General features: G+C 50.0%; 4 protein-coding genes across 4 annotated transcripts; all 4 read left to right on the forward strand.

Annotated features, from left to right (window-relative positions):
- Positions 1 to 1,650: 1,650 nt before the first annotated feature.
- CUNH19orf84 (chromosome unknown C19orf84 homolog) lies at positions 1,651 to 2,783 on the forward strand. The gene is made up of 2 exons (XM_051174357.1): positions 1,651 to 1,685; positions 2,142 to 2,783. Exons 1-2 carry the CDS (start codon positions 1,651 to 1,653, stop codon positions 2,671 to 2,673), a joined length of 567 nt encoding a protein of 188 aa, XP_051030314.1. The 3' UTR covers positions 2,674 to 2,783.
- A 915-nt stretch (positions 2,784 to 3,698) lies between these two features.
- On the forward strand, positions 3,699 to 9,539 carry Lim2 (lens intrinsic membrane protein 2). The gene is made up of 5 exons (XM_051174292.1): positions 3,699 to 3,894; positions 4,206 to 4,386; positions 7,074 to 7,223; positions 9,068 to 9,202; positions 9,417 to 9,539. Exons 2-5 carry the CDS (start codon positions 4,212 to 4,214, stop codon positions 9,476 to 9,478), a joined length of 522 nt encoding a protein of 173 aa, XP_051030249.1. The 5' UTR covers positions 3,699 to 3,894; positions 4,206 to 4,211; the 3' UTR covers positions 9,479 to 9,539.
- Positions 9,540 to 10,937: 1,398 nt separating this feature from the next.
- Positions 10,938 to 11,955, forward strand: Nkg7 (natural killer cell granule protein 7). Its single transcript, XM_051174199.1, has 4 exons — positions 10,938 to 11,195; positions 11,270 to 11,416; positions 11,504 to 11,638; positions 11,746 to 11,955. The coding sequence occupies exons 1-4, from the start codon at positions 11,039 to 11,041 to the stop codon at positions 11,802 to 11,804; spliced, it is 498 nt and encodes a 165-aa protein (XP_051030156.1). The 5' UTR covers positions 10,938 to 11,038; the 3' UTR covers positions 11,805 to 11,955.
- A 3,239-nt stretch (positions 11,956 to 15,194) lies between these two features.
- On the forward strand, positions 15,195 to 17,081 carry Cldnd2 (claudin domain containing 2). Its single transcript, XM_051174259.1, has 5 exons — positions 15,195 to 15,237; positions 15,376 to 15,557; positions 15,863 to 16,003; positions 16,611 to 16,730; positions 16,982 to 17,081. The coding sequence occupies exons 2-5, from the start codon at positions 15,389 to 15,391 to the stop codon at positions 17,053 to 17,055; spliced, it is 504 nt and encodes a 167-aa protein (XP_051030216.1). The 5' UTR covers positions 15,195 to 15,237; positions 15,376 to 15,388; the 3' UTR covers positions 17,056 to 17,081.
- Positions 17,082 to 17,230: the final 149 nt, after the last annotated feature.

Here is a 17,230-nt window from a genome sequence, read left to right on the forward strand (position 1 = left end):
GTACATAGAGACAGCTTACCTGAACAAGGAGGAGCTAAGGGCCACTAGACTGATAGCTGGGAAGCCAACAGAGGTCTGACTCGGACTCCCCTGAATATGGGTCTCAGCCAGAAGGTCTGAGCAGTCTAAGAGACCTCAGACAGTGGAGCCAGGATGTATCCCTGGTGCACAAAAGGACTTTGCAAACATATCCCCCATGGAGGGATAACTGCCTTATTCTAGAGATAGGAGAGAAGCCCTAGTCCCTACTTCACAGGACCTGTCAGATCTACATGACCCCAACTGGATGGCATTCCCCTACATATTGTATTGTGGTGGGGGGTTGGGAGGGGAGGGTGTTTAGAGTGCATGGGAGAGGGTAGAGAGGGCAAAAGGGAGGGAAGGAGGGAGGGAGGGCTTGGGGGGAGGGAGGGAGGGAGGGAGAGGGAACTGGGATCGACATGTAAAATAATAATAATAATAAAAAAAAAAAAAAAAAAAAAAAAAAAACGCTTTGACTCCAAAATTTAAGTTGAAGAACAAGTTACTGGGGAAAAGTATTTCTATTTTTGTTTCCACAGAAAATGAAAAGATGTGGATTCCTTCCAGACTAATGTGGTTTGATCACACCAGACCGCCTGAAACAGAGTACAAGCTGATCCTACATTCCAAACAGCTGGACAAAACAGCCCTACAGACTACAGCTAGGATATCTGAATCTTCTTCGAATCCCCCAAGACAGCGCCCCTTACCAGCAGGAAGTAGTTTGGAAAGAACGACGCCCAAATTCCCAAATATTGTGTATAAATGTTTGTTTTCATTTAATTGGACTTTGTTATATAAAATTAAATAAAAAATACTCTATATGCAAAAAAAAAAAAAAAAAAAAAAAAAAAAGCCTCTAGCCTCTTCTTTGTTTACAATGTATTAATGTCGGACTGGTGACTCTCCGAATGACCTGAGACACATCACAGCAGTTAGGATAGTGTTTACAGCTTTGCACATGCACTAGCAAGAGATGTCACAAGCATCTCAGCAGAACCAATAACTTTAGCTCCATTCTAAAATGTGGAAATTGAAGCCAAGAGACCAGGCAAACTTAAGGTCACGATGCAAGTTCGAGGTCACATGTAATAGAACCTGCCCCCAGGATGCCTAGGTTACCATGACCTAGGGTCCTCAGTCTAAAAGTCACAGCAATTCGTAAGAACAGCCTGAGGACAACTGCAGAAATATAGAAGGAGACACCTGCATTTAGGCCCTGGGTCTGTGGGAGGAGGCTGGGCCGAACCCTTGGATCTAAGTGAGGATCTAACTGAGGGAAGAGGGCTACAGCCTGGACCTCTGGGGCTGAAGAAAGAAGGCAGGGCCTGGACCCCTGAATCTGAGAGAGGAGGCCTGTGGTCTAGAGCCATAGGATCAAGCAATGAGAGTTGGGGCTTGGAGAGCTGGAGCCTGACCTGGTTCCCTGACTCTAAAAGAGTTACAGCAGGCTTTTATCTAGGTGGGAGGATATTCTGGGTTAGCCAATGGCAGCTCCTTGCAGACCGCTAGCCCCGCCCCAGGGCTGTATGCTTTTATGGGCCTTGGCCCTGTTTCTTCTTTTGCCCCTCCCTTTCCTGTTAAAGCCCCCAGAAGGATCTAGAAAAGACTTCAGGAAAGATCGAGAAGATGGAAGAGCTAAAAGATGAGGCTTCGTGCAGTGGGTGAGTAAGATAAAACCTTTCAGGGAAGAGCCTCATAAACAAGAGGGGATAGAGCATGTTAGAGCCAGGAGGAACTGAAAGTTCCGCTCGAAAACCAAACAGACAGACTCAGGTTTTATGACCTAGGAACTCTCTCTCTTTCTGTGGGACTTGGTGGCTGAGTTGCAAATGTGGAGGCAAAAGGAACAGAGGTTCGAGGTCATCCTCAGCTACATAGCAGAGTCTGAGACTAGCCTGGCTACATGAGACCTTGTCTCAAAATAAATAAGTAAAATAATTAATTACAAAGTTAAGCCTTAGACACTTAGCAGCTGGGAATTGGAGCTGGGGATTTGTGTCTTGGAATTAATAAGAAAAGGTAATAACCAGGTGGGGGAATTCACGGTGCTGTGTCCCTGGTGTCGGTGCAAAGGTACCAGGCAGTTGATGTATTTACCGGTCTTATTTCCTTTCTAGGGACAACCTTTCTCTGCCGTTAGCTGGGACTGATGCATGGCCTGCTTCAGCCACCCCGACTCTGCCACCCTACCTTCTGAGCACCCTAGACCCAGCCCACCTGGGGCTCCCTGAGCAACTGGCCTCAGTTACTGTACCCATCCGCCTGGACACTCTATCCTACCTCCTACACAGTGCCCTACTGGGAACCTACAACTTCCAACAGTCCTTACCGCCTTGCTCTTGCTCTGCCCAGCCATGCCACGTCTCACCAGACACAGTCAGGAGGCCTCCCAGGAGATGGGACCAGGCCCGAGGGGGCTGGGAGGCTCGGCGCAGGCCTTTCCGGGGCAGAAGCAGGGGCCGGGGCCAATCACAGTGGGGTCCTGTGAGAGCCAACGAGCTGGAGAGGAGCATGGCAGGAGGCCCTGGGGCTGGTCCCAAGACTCAGCCAGTGACACCACCATCCCAGGATGGGCAGAAGGAAGCTGGAGGCCTGGAGCCAACCCTGCCCCCAACACCACTGTCTGAAGACTGGGAGACAGACTACTAGGGCCCTGAAGAGCATCCAGTACCCAGGGGTTTCCAGAGCTTACAGGGTTCTTAACCCTTCAGAGGTACCCCTTAAGGAACATCATCTCTCCAGCCTTCCCAGGCCCCAAAGCACAGCCTCCAAAGGCTTCCTACAGATCACACTGTAAAGCCTAAGCCTGACTTAGCATCCCAAATAAGAAAACTCCCATGCGCAGACTCACAGTATCCCAGCCACAGCTATTATCCCATCCCATCTTATTCTCAATGCCCCCAGGGATGCTGCAACCCCATTTCCAGACCAAATCATCACCCAAAGCCCTTCCTCTTCCCATTCCATAGTCAACCCATTTCACCACCCTCCCCCACTCCCCTCTTGGCCTCCAGTTCTAACCCATGTTCATTCCTAATTTGCTTATTTGCTGTTTTTTTCAGTACTAGTCTCCCAGATACCAGTAGAACACTGAACTAAACTGCAACCCTCTTGTTTTTATCTTGAGAAAGGATCTCGCTAAGTGTCCAAGCTGGCCTTGAACTTGCGACCCTCCTGTCTCAACCTTCCACCTATCTGGGATTAAAGATTTTGGCCACAAGGTCTCGAATCATCCCCAGCTTGTCTGTCTGTTTTAACCCTGTCTCACCGACCCTCCTCTCAGTCAGCCGTGGACCACTAGCCTGGGCTTACTCTCCTCTTCTGGTCCCTGATTCACGGTCACCTCATATCATACCACCCTCATACTCACATTCATGGCATGCCAAGCACCATCCTCAACTCTCCAGCCCAGCTCTGACAAGCCCTTGATCCTACCCCAACGGATCCCCTTGGCCTGGCATGTCCAGACACCTGTATCCACCCCTGCCATTGCTGTTCTCTGTCCCTCACGCTGGGAAGCCCAGGTTGAACAATAAAAAGATGTTTATTCTATCTCTTTTGTGTGGGCCGTGCTTCCTGTGAGGCTCAGGCTAGCCAGAGTGGGGACAGGAGTAAAGCCTGGGAGATGGGGAGGGTCACAGACAGAGGCTGATGGGGCCCCCTTGTCCCCTGTCTCAGCAAATTCCATTGAGGCCTCTGCTGTCACTGTGTTTCTGCCTGCTGGAAGCTGCTGGGCTGTGCAGCCATTGTGTGGGGAGGCTTAAGGGATTTGGGGGGCCACGAGGCAGAGACACCAGCAACCTGGCTCGGCTCAGTCTCTGCAGAGGGGCTTCAGCAGAAGGAGGGCTCAGAACAAACTCTGCCACTCAGGTAGGCACCAGCATGAGATCTACAGCCCCCTCCCTGAGAAGTTTAGGCTCCCAGCCCCTCTCTCTAAGAGTCTTGAATTGAGATTTCATGGACATCTTTCTGTCAGGAATGAAGAATGCAGATTCCCAGCCCTCCTCCCTCAGACCCGGGGGTCCAGGCATCTATCCTCCCTCAGGCCCAGGAGTCTAATCTCCACCCCTTCTCTCCTCCTTTAGGTCCAGTCTTCCTCTCAAACCCAGGGGCCCAGACCCAACCCTCCTCCCTCAGGCCCAGGGTACCCACTCACAACCTGAGCTCTCCCCTCTCCACAGGTCACCATGTACAGCTTCATGGGTGGCGGTCTCTTCTGTGCCTGGGTGGGGACCATCCTGTTGGTGGTAGCCACAGCAACGGACCACTGGATGCAGTACCGGCTGTCGGGGTCCTTCGCACACCAGGGCCTGTGGCGTTACTGCCTGGGTAGCAAGTGCTTCCTGCAGACCGAGAGCATTGGTGAGCCTTGAGGCCAGGATTTGAGCAGTGCTGAGGTCTAGCTCTCCCCCCAGAGCACAACCCTATGGCCATCACCCCTGGCAGTCTAAGGGAAAGCATGGTGACTCAGAGAGACAGAGGGCAGAACAGACTTGGGATCTATGGATTGTTCTCTAGTTACAGTGGCAGGGTGTAAGTGACAGGCTTTGTGGTTTGGTTAATGGAGTGGCGTTTCCTCACACAAAGTGGTGTCAGGTGCAGCAATGAGACTGGCGTTGCCAGAGCAGCACTTTATACATATGTGTCACGAGCTGGGTGTGGTCAGCATCTGGGATGTGGTGACAGGAGGATTGTGAGTTTTAGGCTTCATAGTTTGACCCTGTCTCAAAATACAACAAATAAATAAGTGCTATGAACCAATACACAGTGTTAGGGACAGGGACCACAGAGGCTGTTGATGGACTGCCTGTCAGATGAAAGACTTTTTGCTATCTACCTACTGTGTACTTATAGATGGATGGATACATGAATGGATGAATAGGTGATTGACCAGCTGATATTGATTGGTTGATTGACTGATATATGTAGGATAGAAAGATGATGAACAGGTAGGCGAATGGATGAAGAATGGGTAGATGATAGATAGTGATAGAAAGATAGAATAGATGATAGAGTGGATGGATGAGTGGATAGATAGGATAAGCTATATGATGGATAAAGGTATAAATAATGTAGAAAATGATGGCTAGAATAGAAGGATAGATAGATAGGAAGGATAGGACAATCTAGATGATAGATAAGATGGATGAATGAATAGGTAAGTAGGAAGTATCTTAGTTACTCTTCTATTGCCATGACAAAACACCATGACCAAGGAAACTTACAGAAAAAAGAGTTTATTGGGGCTTACAGTTTCAATGTGTTAGAGTACATGACCACCATGGGGGGGGGCAGGTGTGGTGCAGCAGTAGCTGGGCAATCACCTCTTAATCAACGAAGAGGGGAGGAGAGAGGGGGGGAGAGAGGGAGAGAGAGGGAGGGAGAGGGAGAAAGGGAGAGGGAGGGAGGGAGGGAGAGGGAGGGAGAAAGGGAGAGGGAGGGAGGAAGGGAGAGAGGGAGATCTAGGCCTAGCATAGACTTTAGAAACTTCGAAGCCCACCCCCAGTGGCACACCTCCACCCAAAAGGCCATGCCTCCTAATCCTTCCCAAATAGTTTCACAACTGCGAACCAAACATTTAAATATATTCCCATTCAAATCACCAGAGGTAGGTAGACAGGCAGACCAACAGACAGACAGGCAAGCAGGCTGGCTGGCTAGCTGTCCAGGTATGATGGCTTACATCTATAATTCCAGAACCAGGAGGCTGAGGCAAGGGGATTGTCTGTCACCCAAATAAACAAATAAATAAAGGGTACATGAGTTCTAACCCTGACACAACAGAGAGAGATGTAGAGTCCTGAGATTCACTGGCCAGCGAGCTTAGCCTACTTGGTAAACTCCAAGCCAGAGAGCAACTTTATCTCAAACAAAAGCCAAGGTTAACCTTGGGTCTCAATATGCACATACACACATGTACCCACATAAACAGGCATATACTCATACAAACACACACACACACACACACACACACACGATGGGAGAAGGATGACATGGAGAAATATATTACATAGAATATATATATTAGGTATGAATATGTAATATTAATGAATAATATGCTCTATAGCATGGGAAATTAGTAGTATTTAATATTTGTGTTTAATGTATCATACAAAACAGTATATGATAATACATCATGTTACACATCATGCACAAGATTTAAGATTTTCTACAATATATTTGTTAATAATTATTGAATTTTATTCCCCAAAACAGCAAAAATAAGCTAAACCTACTAAGTGCTTACCTAGCCCAAGCACCTTTCACAGGTCAGCCTCCTTCCATCTCCCAGAAATGCTGGGAAGCAGTTGTTTGTAAGGATTGGACAGAGGCAAACATGATGGTGTTTGCAATTCCAGAACTCAGGAGAACCAGGAGGACCCATAGCCTGAACTATATGGCAAGAGCCTGTCTCAAAAACAGAGGAAAGTATGGTATCTCAGGAAGGTAGAGATAGGAGAGTCAGGAATTCAGTCTCAACCTTAGCTCCATCATGACTTCAAGGACAAGAGACAGGGCTCTAAGAGACCCAGTCTCAAAACTTGTTACTAAACATTGATCATGTTCCAGATAGGTGTCTGGGGCTGGGGATGCAATGAACAGCGAAGCAGCCAGCTCTGGTCTTTTTAGATCAGACTACAAATATAGTTAAGACAAAAGAACAGGACTTTGTGGATGCAGAAAAGTATAATGGATGAAAAGGAAAGGATGAGTAACATAGAGATTACTGTTAAGAGCGTATGGGAAACATTCACTCAATAAACATTATACATGACCTACATCGAGCCACACCCATGCTGGGGTGTTCACAGCAAGACCCAAGCCAGTCCCTATCTTCAGGGAGAAGTCAGCTGGAGGGGATGACATGAGAGAGACAGCTAGAACCCAAAGCAGAGGTTGAGGATAGTAGCCCTGATCAGAGCAACACTTCCCAGAAGAGGTCATGAGAGCTGGGGCTTTGGAGTGTGAGTATGAGTGTGCTAGGTCAAAAGAGGGAAAAGCTGAGTCAGAAGTAGTGACCTGGGAGTGACTGTGATGTGTCCCCACAGCATACTGGAATGCCACCCGGGCTTTCATGATCCTGTCTGCCCTGTGTGCCACCTCGGGCATCATCATGGGCGTCCTAGCCTTCGCACAGCAGTCCACCCTCACTCGCCTCTCCAGGCCCTTCTCCGCCGGCATCATGTTTTTTGCCTCCAGTGAGTGAGCCCACCCTTCCTTCCCCACCCAAATTTTCTAACTCCTCAACCCCACTGCAACACCCACTTCCTGTGACTCTCCACTCCATTCCCTCTCATCCCTACACCCAGCTCCACTGACTTTTCTTTCTTCTTAGCTCTTAACTCTGTGTTTTAATTAAAGACAACCACTTCCCCCCTCCCATCTTTCCTTTCTCTCTTTTGTCCTGGTGATAGAATAAAATCTCAGGAACTTACACACACTAGAAAGGCATTCACTCTTAGCTTCTCACTGGGGAATTCTGGGCAGAGCTTCTACCACTGAAAACACCCCAGCCCCTCACTGGAACCATAGGCAGGAGCTCTGCTACTGAATCACACTCAGCCTCTCACTAGGGTATTCTAGGCAGGGATTCCAATACTAACTAACACCCTCGAGAACTTAAAAATATTTACACTCACAGTGACAGTCTTTATAGACAGTCAGCTGAAGACCAACTAATGAAGACACGTAAGGGGAGTCCTATCAGAATTTTTTCGCACAGGTGATGAAAAGGACATTGGTGGCATTTCTCATTGATGTGACCAAATACTTAGCAAGAAACAACTTAAGGAAGGTAGGAAAGTATGTTTGTCTCATAGCTGGAGGCCACAGACCATCATGGTGGAGAAGTCATGATGGCAGAAGCATGAGGCAGCTGTATCCACAGTCATCCACAGTCAGGAAACAGAGAGATGGCAGTTGGTATTCAGCCCACTTTCTTATTTTTTATGCTATTCAGGATCCCAACCCATGAGATACTACTGTTGCCCACATGCAGGATGTATATTCTACCTTAATTCAAATGCTCTGGGGGGCTGGTGAGATGGCTCAGTGGCTAAAGACACTTGCTTTCAAGTCTGGAGAACTGAGTTTGCATCCCCAGAACCCACATTCTGGAAAGACAGAACAGACTCCTAATGATTGTTCTCCGACATCCTCACAGTGCTATGGCATGCACACATAAATCAAATAAAAAATGATAACTCCTTCTCTGGAAAGGCAAACACACGCGCGCACACACACACACACACACACACACACACACACACACACACACAGACCACACACACTCCTAGGTGAGTAGAGCTGACACTGAAGACCAAACCATCACAAAGGGACTCACTGCCCGTGACGTTGTCTAACCTCCATCTTCCCCTGTCCCAGAGGCAGCACTCTCAGACACAGGCTCTTAATAACCTTCTGTCTTAGTCACTACTGTAAAGAGACACCATGACCACAGCAACTCTTATAAAGAAAAACATTTAATTGGGGCTGGCTTACAGTTTCAGAGATCTCAGTTCATTATCTTAATAGAGGGGAAATTGCTGGCATTCACTGTGCTGGAAAAGTATCTGAGAGCTACATACTAATCCACTGGCCAACAGAGGGACAGTTTGGGCTTGGCATGGGCTTTTGAAACCTCAAAGCCCACCCCAAGGGACACATTTCCTCCAACAAGGCCACGCCTCCCAATCCTTTTAATACGTTCAAATAATGCCACTTCATTCAAAAATATGAGCCTAAGGAGGCCATTCTTATTCAAACTACCACAGCCTCCAGTCCCCTGGTGGGTGTTTCTGAGCCACCTGTTAGTTGGTACAAACTCTATAAACCAGAACAGTGCAGGGATTTAGTTTCCCTCCCAGAATCCAGAGACAAGGAACTGTCCAATGCTTTATTGTACTTCTCTGCCTTGTCCTCATCCGATCCCATCCCCCACATCACCTTCACTAACACCACTGTCCCCACCCTCATCAGCCTCCCTCTTCCTTATCTCCAATTCTCTCATCCCACTCCATCGCACCCCATGCTCTCTCCCCAGCTCTTTTTGTACTGTTGGCCTTGGCCATTTACACTGGAGTCACCGTCAGCTTCCTGGGCCGCCGTTTTGGGGACTGGCGCTTTTCATGGTCTTACATCCTGGGCTGGGTGGCCCTGCTCATGACCTTCTTTGCAGGTACTGAGGCAGGGGGGTGGGAAGGTTGAAATCTAGGGCAAGGCAAGCAACCTCAGATTGCAAGTTGGCAAGGTATCCTACACAGATCTAAAGACAGACTCTAGGTCTAAGGGGTCTGGGGACTGGTGACCCTAGGGGAGGGAGGAAATGAGGAGTCTCTTGGGATGACATGTAGGTTCAAAGGGTTTGGCGTGTCAATGCTTTCTGTCCACAGGGATTTTCTACATGTGTGCCTACCGGATGCATGAGTGCCGGCGCCTATCCACCCCACGCTGAGACCTGGGGTAAACCTTGCAGCTGGAAGTTACCACGAGGGCACTGAAGAGGAAGGGGAGGACCTAGGTGCCAGAAGTCCTGGCTCCTGAGGGAATGAGGGGGCTCATTCCTGGATTCTAGATAGGGGAGTCCCTGATCCCTCTGTTCTGTGTTGGTCAGGTGGGAGGGAGTTGAGAAGACATGAACCTCCATCTGCCACAAGGGGTGGTAGAAAAATCGAAAACCTTTTAGAGAGACATTTTGGGATCTAATAAAACTGATGTGAAACTATTAAAGTGTGAGTCCTCACAGGGCTGGTTTAGAGAGAAACGAGCTAGTGTGGTTGTCGGGAACAGACATATTCTGATGTGTTGGCCTTTCTTCCTCAGTTCTACAAGGAACAAGATAAATGGGTCCCTCAGAGCTAGCCATGGTGTAATGTCTGGAAGTGAATGTGTGGGATAAGAGGATGAACAAATTGATCCTAGAAACATAGCTTTCCTGCTCTCCACCCACCTAAGCTCCAGGAATTCCTTAATTCCCTTCCCCTCCCCTCCCTGGATGACCCCTTCACTAGGGAGAGCACAGCTCTGTCCCCCTCTCTATTTTATGTTTTTGGATGGACAGGGTCTCATGTAGCCCAGGCTGGCCTTAAACTCACGCTCCTCTGGCCTCAGATCTTGAGTGTTGGGAAGACAGTTCTAAGTCACCAGAGAAAGAGATGACAGACACATTTTGTGATTCCCTGTAAAGGGGTTGACCATTACTGGAGGACAGAGGCAGAAGAACCTGAAGGGCCACTTTGTCTCCACTCCCCAGACACCTCATCTTGGTGATAAGACTCCCATGCTGGAAGGCCCACCTGGGTGGGGTGACTTCTCACCATATGTGTGAGATGAGGATGTAGGAAAGCCAGCCTTCTGTCCCTAAGCTTTATGGAATCTTGTCTGTCCGGGGCAGAAGCTTTAACTAGGAACATGGGATCTCTCTCCACGCCAAGCCCTTCCTCCCATGGAACTGGTATTTTGACCTCCCCTCCCCTCTACTGTTGGAAACTCTAGTGCTAGAGTCTAGGAGCAAAGTGTAAAAACCACAGGAAAGTATGACACAACTGTCCCTTCAGCCACATCTCCCCTTTCAGTTAATTTGCACCCTAGTATGACTAGTCCACCTCCCCCTCCCTCTGGGCCCCCCTCCCTCTGGGCCCCCCAAACCCCTCCCTAAGTTCTTCCAGGAAACCCTCTCTGTTGTCTCCAACTTTGGAGTTGCAGAGCCTGTGACACCAGTGTAAACCACTACCTAGACCACGGAAGGTGGAGACCCCCAGAGCAGCCAGCTAGTAAAGACATCAGCAGGCCTTCTGGTACCACCCAGGTGGAGAAGAGCCAATCTAAGAGGGGAGAGGAAGCCACGCAGGAAGAGAGGGTGTCAGAAGAGTCAGGTGTCAAGCCTGCCACTCGTTGACTGCTTTTCTAGCTCAGAGGTCCTGGGAGTTTGGGCGCATGTCCCTTTTCTAAGACCCAACAGTCTGGGTTATCTGTGTCTTCATCCCCTAAGAAGTGGAAACTCAGAGCTGTTTCCATGGAGCCCTGCCAGTCCCTGGCCCTGCTTGCCGGCTCCCTGGGCCTGATTTCTTCTCTGATTGCTCTGAGCACTGACTTCTGGATAGTGGCCACAGGCCCCATATCCTCTTCCCACAGCGGTCTCTGGCCAACAACACATGAGAGTCAAGTAGCAGGTAAAGTGCAATGGGCTCTTGGGGTGGGAATGTCCAGTGGGGATCAGACACCCAGAAGTCTCATCTTGCATTAGGCTATATCCATGTGACACAGAGCTTCTGTATCCTGGCCGCCCTGTGGAGCCTGGTGTCCGTGGGCTTTCTGATTCTGTCTTACAGTCCGGCCCTGTCCATCCCAGGCCGTGGCCCTCTGGTCTCAACTGTAATGGCTTTTGCTGCAGGTATGGATGGGACCTGGGCTGCACTGGGACCGCAGAGCTGGTGAGTCCTGCAGTGGCCAAGCAGCTCTCTCTTGTTCTTGCCCTCAGCTCTCTCCATAATAGTGGCCATGGCAGTGTACACCAGTAACAGATGGAGCCAGACTCCATCTCCCCAGGTCCAGACATTCTTCTCCTGGTCCTTTTACCTGGGCTGGGTCTCCTCTGTCCTCTTCCTCTGTGCAGGTAACTACTCAGCCCACCTCCCCAGGGAGGACCCTGCTGGGGTGCGGGAGGAAAGTGCAGGGCATTCAAGTACTTACTCTCCCCTCACAACTCTGTCTCCACCCCAGGATGCCTGAGCCTGGGTGCTCACTGTAGAACCCACCGGGCTGGGTATGAAAACTTGTGAACAGAAGGCAAGACAGTGGGGTCTGCAGGATGTTTGGAGCCTTGTCCTCTCAGGAGCTACAGACGAAATGCAGGATTCTGTCTCTGCCCCACCCCCCACCTTGCCTTACCCTTCACTGGTTTCTTCACACATTCAATAAAAACATACTGAGATCTAATTGTCCCAAGATCAGATCAGTCAAAACATAAACCGAGCCAGGCCTATCATCCCAGTTACTCAGGAGGCTGGAGCAGGGACTATCACACCTTCAAAGCTACACTGTACTCTGAGCTACACAGTGAGTTCAGGGCTCGCCTAGGTGACTTAGTGAGACCTTGCCTCAAGGCAAAAAATAAAACAAGGGCGGGGATGGTGGCTTGCTGAGCACAAGTGAGGTCCAAGTTCCATCTCTAGCACCTAAGTCAACCATATGTGAGCCTTATGGTAGGTAACAGAGGAGCCCTCAGGGAAGGGAGAGCCATGTCCATGCAGACCTGCACACCTCAAGTGGCTTCTGCCCTGTGTGGACATAGGCTCCCTTTGCCTCTCTCCCCTATTTAACGGCTCTTCTTTTTCCCAGCATCTGTTTTTCTTTCTTCTTCCCCAGGTGGCCCCCATTTTATTAGGCATTTCCTTCTCTCTGTGTGAGGCCACTCTGGGACCACTGACATGCATCACAAACAAGCCCTAACCACTAGCATTTGACGTGGGCCAGTTGACAGCCACAGCCTGAGGATGTGGGAGGAAAACTAAACCCAAGCATGCCTTTTTCTTTTCTTTCTTTCTTTTTTAAACCAGAGATGACATTTAGCAACTATTCTTTTGGTTTAACACAGAGAATGAAATACAGGGCCTCCTTCAAGCTAAGGCAAGCCCTCAATCACCAAGCTACATCCCGAACTCTCTCACTAACTGCCTAGGCAGTCATTGAATTCACAGCAATCCTCCTGCTTCAGTCTCTGAAGTATTAGGATTACAAATATTCATTAGCACAGGAACGATGCTATCCAGACAGAGATGCCAAAAGATGGATGGAGACATGGAAAGGGCAGGAAAGGTGGTGGAGACTGTGGAGGTGGGAAGTTATGACAGAGAAGCATCTGGGAACTATTGCCACAGCTAGGTTTCTCCTTACAATGGTGACACATTGGGCAATAACTGAACAGGGGAGAAGCTGTCCCGTGTGTGTGTGTGTGTGTGTGTGTGTGTGTGTGTGTGTGTGTGTGTGTGTGTGTGTGTGTGTGTGTGTGTGTGTGTGTGACCTGGGGGGGGGAGATTGGAAGGTTGGAAATCAGGTAGGAAGGGACAGAGCTCAGGGTCAAAGGTACACCAGAAGGAAAGCACCTAAGGCGTTGGTCTGACAAAGTGGATGAGACAGCCAAGCTGTTACAAGTTTGATCCCTGATCAGATGTGATTGATTCCATGCCCATGATGTTAGTGGCAATGTGGTTGAGTGGCCATAGAGGAGAGCCAGGAGCAGGCTATTTAGGGATCAGATGAAGAACCTGGGGCTAGAGGTGGCATTTTGGTTGCTCTCTGAGATGGTCAAGATTGGGGAGAGGAAGGCTCTCCTGGATAGAGGCTTATGATGGCACCCAGAAGAGATCAGCATTTACTAGGGAAATGGAGAAGAGGATGGAGCCCTGCCTGCATGGGGCCCAGGAGAGCTTATAGGGTACCATGATAGTTAAAGGAAGAGAAACTTTTAGAACTTGATCAGCGATGCAGTAGTTGTAGGTTTGAAACTCCTGCCTTCTCGTTTTCCTTCCTTCCTCCCTCTCTCCCTTTCTTCTTTCCTGAATCACCTGTCCTTCCTCCATCCTCTTCCCTTTTCTTTTTGAGACAGGAGCTCCGCTGACCTGAAACTCACATGTAGATCAAACTAGCCTCAGAATTGAAGGTAAGCCTCCTGCTTAATCCTTCCAAGATTGCAGACAGGAGCAACCACCTGGCTCCCAGCTTGCTTTCTGAGCTGTTGTTCTGTTAAAAGAGCCTCTGGAGCTGGGCTCAGAAGCTGAGTTCAGTTCCCAGGACCCACATCAGGGTGGCTCAAAGCCAAAGGAACTTCAGTTCTAAAGGATCCAGTGCCTCTGCCGTCCATTGGGCACCTGCATTCAGAAGACATAACACACACAGACACATGGATACACGTGATTAAAAATGACAATTTACCTTTCAAAAATAAGAAAAATTAAAAAATTTAAAAGTGAAACTGCTGGGATCTGGGCTTAGTGGTGCACTCCCTGTACATGGGAGTTTGAGGCTGGAGAATTGCTGCAAGTTGGAGGTCAGCCTGGTCTACATGGTAAGTTCTAGGACAGCTAAGAACTACTCGGTAGACTCTGCCTCAAAACAGAACAGAAAGGAATAGAGGAATGGCAGTTCAAGTCTATAACCCCAGCACCAGGGAGGTAGAGACAGAAAAATCAGAAGTTCAAGGTCACACCTGGACTGCTCAGACAGTTTGAAAGCGCCATGGGTTACAGAGTTAAAAGACCCTGTCTCAAAACAACAATCTTGCTGGGTATAGTGGCGCACACCTTTGATCCCAGCACTTCGGAGGCAGAGGCAGGCAGACCTCTGAGTTTGAGGTCAGAATGATATCCATAGTGAGTTCCAGGTCAGCCAGAACTACAAGGTGAGAGAGACCCTGTCTCAGAAACCAACAAAAATGAAAAATTCCAGAAGGACAGAGTCAGAAAATGAACATGCTTCCGGGGGAGGGTATCCCTTTAAATGGCTACTAGGAGAGGGTTCTGGAATCTCTGCTGCCTCACAGAGACCCATCCTCCACCCCTCCCACCCTATGGGCTGTCTGTCCCAGGGGACCGGCTGTGAGTCATTTTCTGAGGTGTATACATGTAGGGGTAGGTGTGTGGAGGGCACTGAGTCAATGGGACCCTGTACATGGGGCATTCAGCTGATTTGGAAGTCTCTGGAAGAGCCCTGAAGTAAAGATGGTGGGTGGGGGAGGGGTGTCTTCCAGTGAGCCCGTCTTAGAGTACACTAGGCGGCAGAGAGTTTCTTAGAGGCAATCATAAGTTCTTTGCCAAGGTGGTTGAGGAAGAGGCCAGGAGCATGATGGGAGACTGGGAATCTTTTTGTTTTGTTTGAGACAGTCTCACATAGCCCAGACTGGCTTTAAACTCAGTGTGTAGTGAAAAATTACCTTGAACTTCCTGCCCCTACCCCCAGGTCCTAGGATGACAGGTGTGCCCCACTGTGCTTGGTTTATTCAGTACTAGGGAATGGAACCTAAGGCCTTGTGTGTGCCAGGCAAGCACTCTAGCACAGAGCTACATGTCTAGCTCCTGTTTTGTTTGTTGGTTGGTAGGTTTTAATTGAGACAGGGTTTCACACTATAGTCCACCTAGCCCAGAACTCATTATATGGTCCAGGTCTGCCTTGGACTTTCAGTCTCTCGACTCAGCCTCCTTGGTGCCAGGATTACAGGTTTGAGCTACCACGTGACTAGTGTTGGGGATCTTGAGGTCATCCAGCAGGAGGGCTTGGGGTGGGAGGCCTTCTGCAGTGGAGGAGCCCCCCCCCCAATCAGGGATGTGAGCCAGCCTACCTCAATGTCCTTGGCAGCTGCTTCCTTGGCATGGGGGTGAAGAGGAGCCTTCAGACTGGAGGCAGTTTGCTTAATCTCTTGACCAGCATCCTCACAGTACTGTCCACTGCTACCAACTACTGGATCCGACAGCCCGGGGGCCACAGTGGCCTGTGGCAGGACTGCACCCATGGCATCTGCTCCAACATTCCCTGCCAGAGTGAGACCCTTACCTGCCCCTATATCAGACCACATTCCAGAGCCCACCCTTACCCCCAGCTCCAGCTGTGCCCTTCCACCCCAGGCTCAGATCCATCCCTCCTCTACCATGAAAGCTCTTTCTCCCCAGACCTGTCTGGCTGCTATCTTCCTACATGACCTCATCGGTCCCCATATAAACACCTGCAGACAGCTGAGCTCTAGATGCTCAGGTGTGTGTGTGGTGGGGCCAGGGTGGCCAGAAGAGCTCAAGGTTGCTCTTTCATGGTGGCAGAGTGCCCGGCTGACGCTACCTTGTCTCTCCAGACACCCTGGCGGTGACCGCAGCATGCATGGTGTTGGCAGCGACCTTCAGTATCATATCTTTGGGGTTGGGGATCAGGATTCGGTGCCAAGAGGGCGAGTCACTGCGTAGCAAGAATACCATTGTCTTACTTTTTCTCAGCGGTGAGAAGACAGCCACCTCCTTGGCGGAGAGTGGGTGGTGGTGATGGCGGTCCTGAAGGCGGTGGGCCAAGAGAGGTTGACTGATATAGTTAGAAATTAAGGGGTGTGGCTGAAGGGTGGAGTGGAGGAGTCCAGTACAGGAAGGACAGACTCCTGACAGGGGGAGTGGGTGTATCTCTGACTCTTTTGCCTGCTCTTAGGACTGTTGACTTGTCCAGCCTGGATATGAGGGCTTTTGCCTTGCCATTTTGTATATTACTTTGTCCATTTGGCTGGGGTCTCTTGGAGGTCTGCCCTTTTCTGAAGAGGAAGCAGAGGGGAGGAAGTCTACCTTGGGGAGGGGGGAAGATATGGAGAAACTGACAAGTGGAGGGAGAGAAAACTGGTCAGGATGTACTGTACAACGGAAGAATCTATTAAAAAAAAAATAGAAAGGACAACGGGCAGTGGGGGGTTGGGGGGGTCACAAAAGTGAAGCCAAAGGGTAGCTGGGCTACCTTTGCACAGGCCAGAGGCCGTTCTGAAAAGCGTGGTCTTGGCAATAGGGGTGGGCTTGGGTGCTGCCCCTACCTGGTCCCTGCTCACCTGACCGGTGGGCGTGACTCAGGGCTGCTGTTGCTGATTGCTTTGACGGGATACACTGCAAAGAACGCCTGGAAGCACGAAGTCTTCTTCTCCTGGTCCTACTTTTTCGGATGGCTGGCTTTACCCTTCTCATTTCTTGCGGGTAACCAGCCCAAGGGGAAGAGGGTGGAGATTACCCCTCTAGAGGATTCCCCTCCCCAGAAACTTCCCAGTCACCTGTTCTCCCAGGGAGGCCTAAATGACTTCCAGGGACTCCCCAACACCTGCACTCCAGACTCCAGCACACCCGGTGGGAGACACCCTTGGAGCCCCCATCCCTAGTCCTCAGGCAGGCCATGTCATCCGCCCCAGGGCCCACCTTCCTCCACCGGCTCTGCACTCCCCTTCTGCCAGGCTTCTGCTTTCTGCTGGCGGACATGATCGTGCAGAGCACCGAAGCCATCAGCGGATTCCCAGTGTGCCTGTGAATGCGGCCTGACTGGGGGGAATAAAGGAATGGCTTTTAGCGCCGGTCCTGTGTGCTTTCATGCGGAACGTAATAGGCAGGGACACGGATACGGGGGTGGTGGGGGGCGCTTGTAGAGAGTAAAGAGGTCAGGAGCAATGTGTGCCTTGGGAATGGACACTGGGACATGAAGTGGA

The sequence above is a fragment of the Phodopus roborovskii genome, unplaced genomic scaffold (genome assembly GCF_943737965.1).
Source record: "Phodopus roborovskii unplaced genomic scaffold, PHOROB, whole genome shotgun sequence".
Classification (NCBI taxonomy): domain Eukaryota; kingdom Metazoa; phylum Chordata; class Mammalia; order Rodentia; family Cricetidae; genus Phodopus; species Phodopus roborovskii.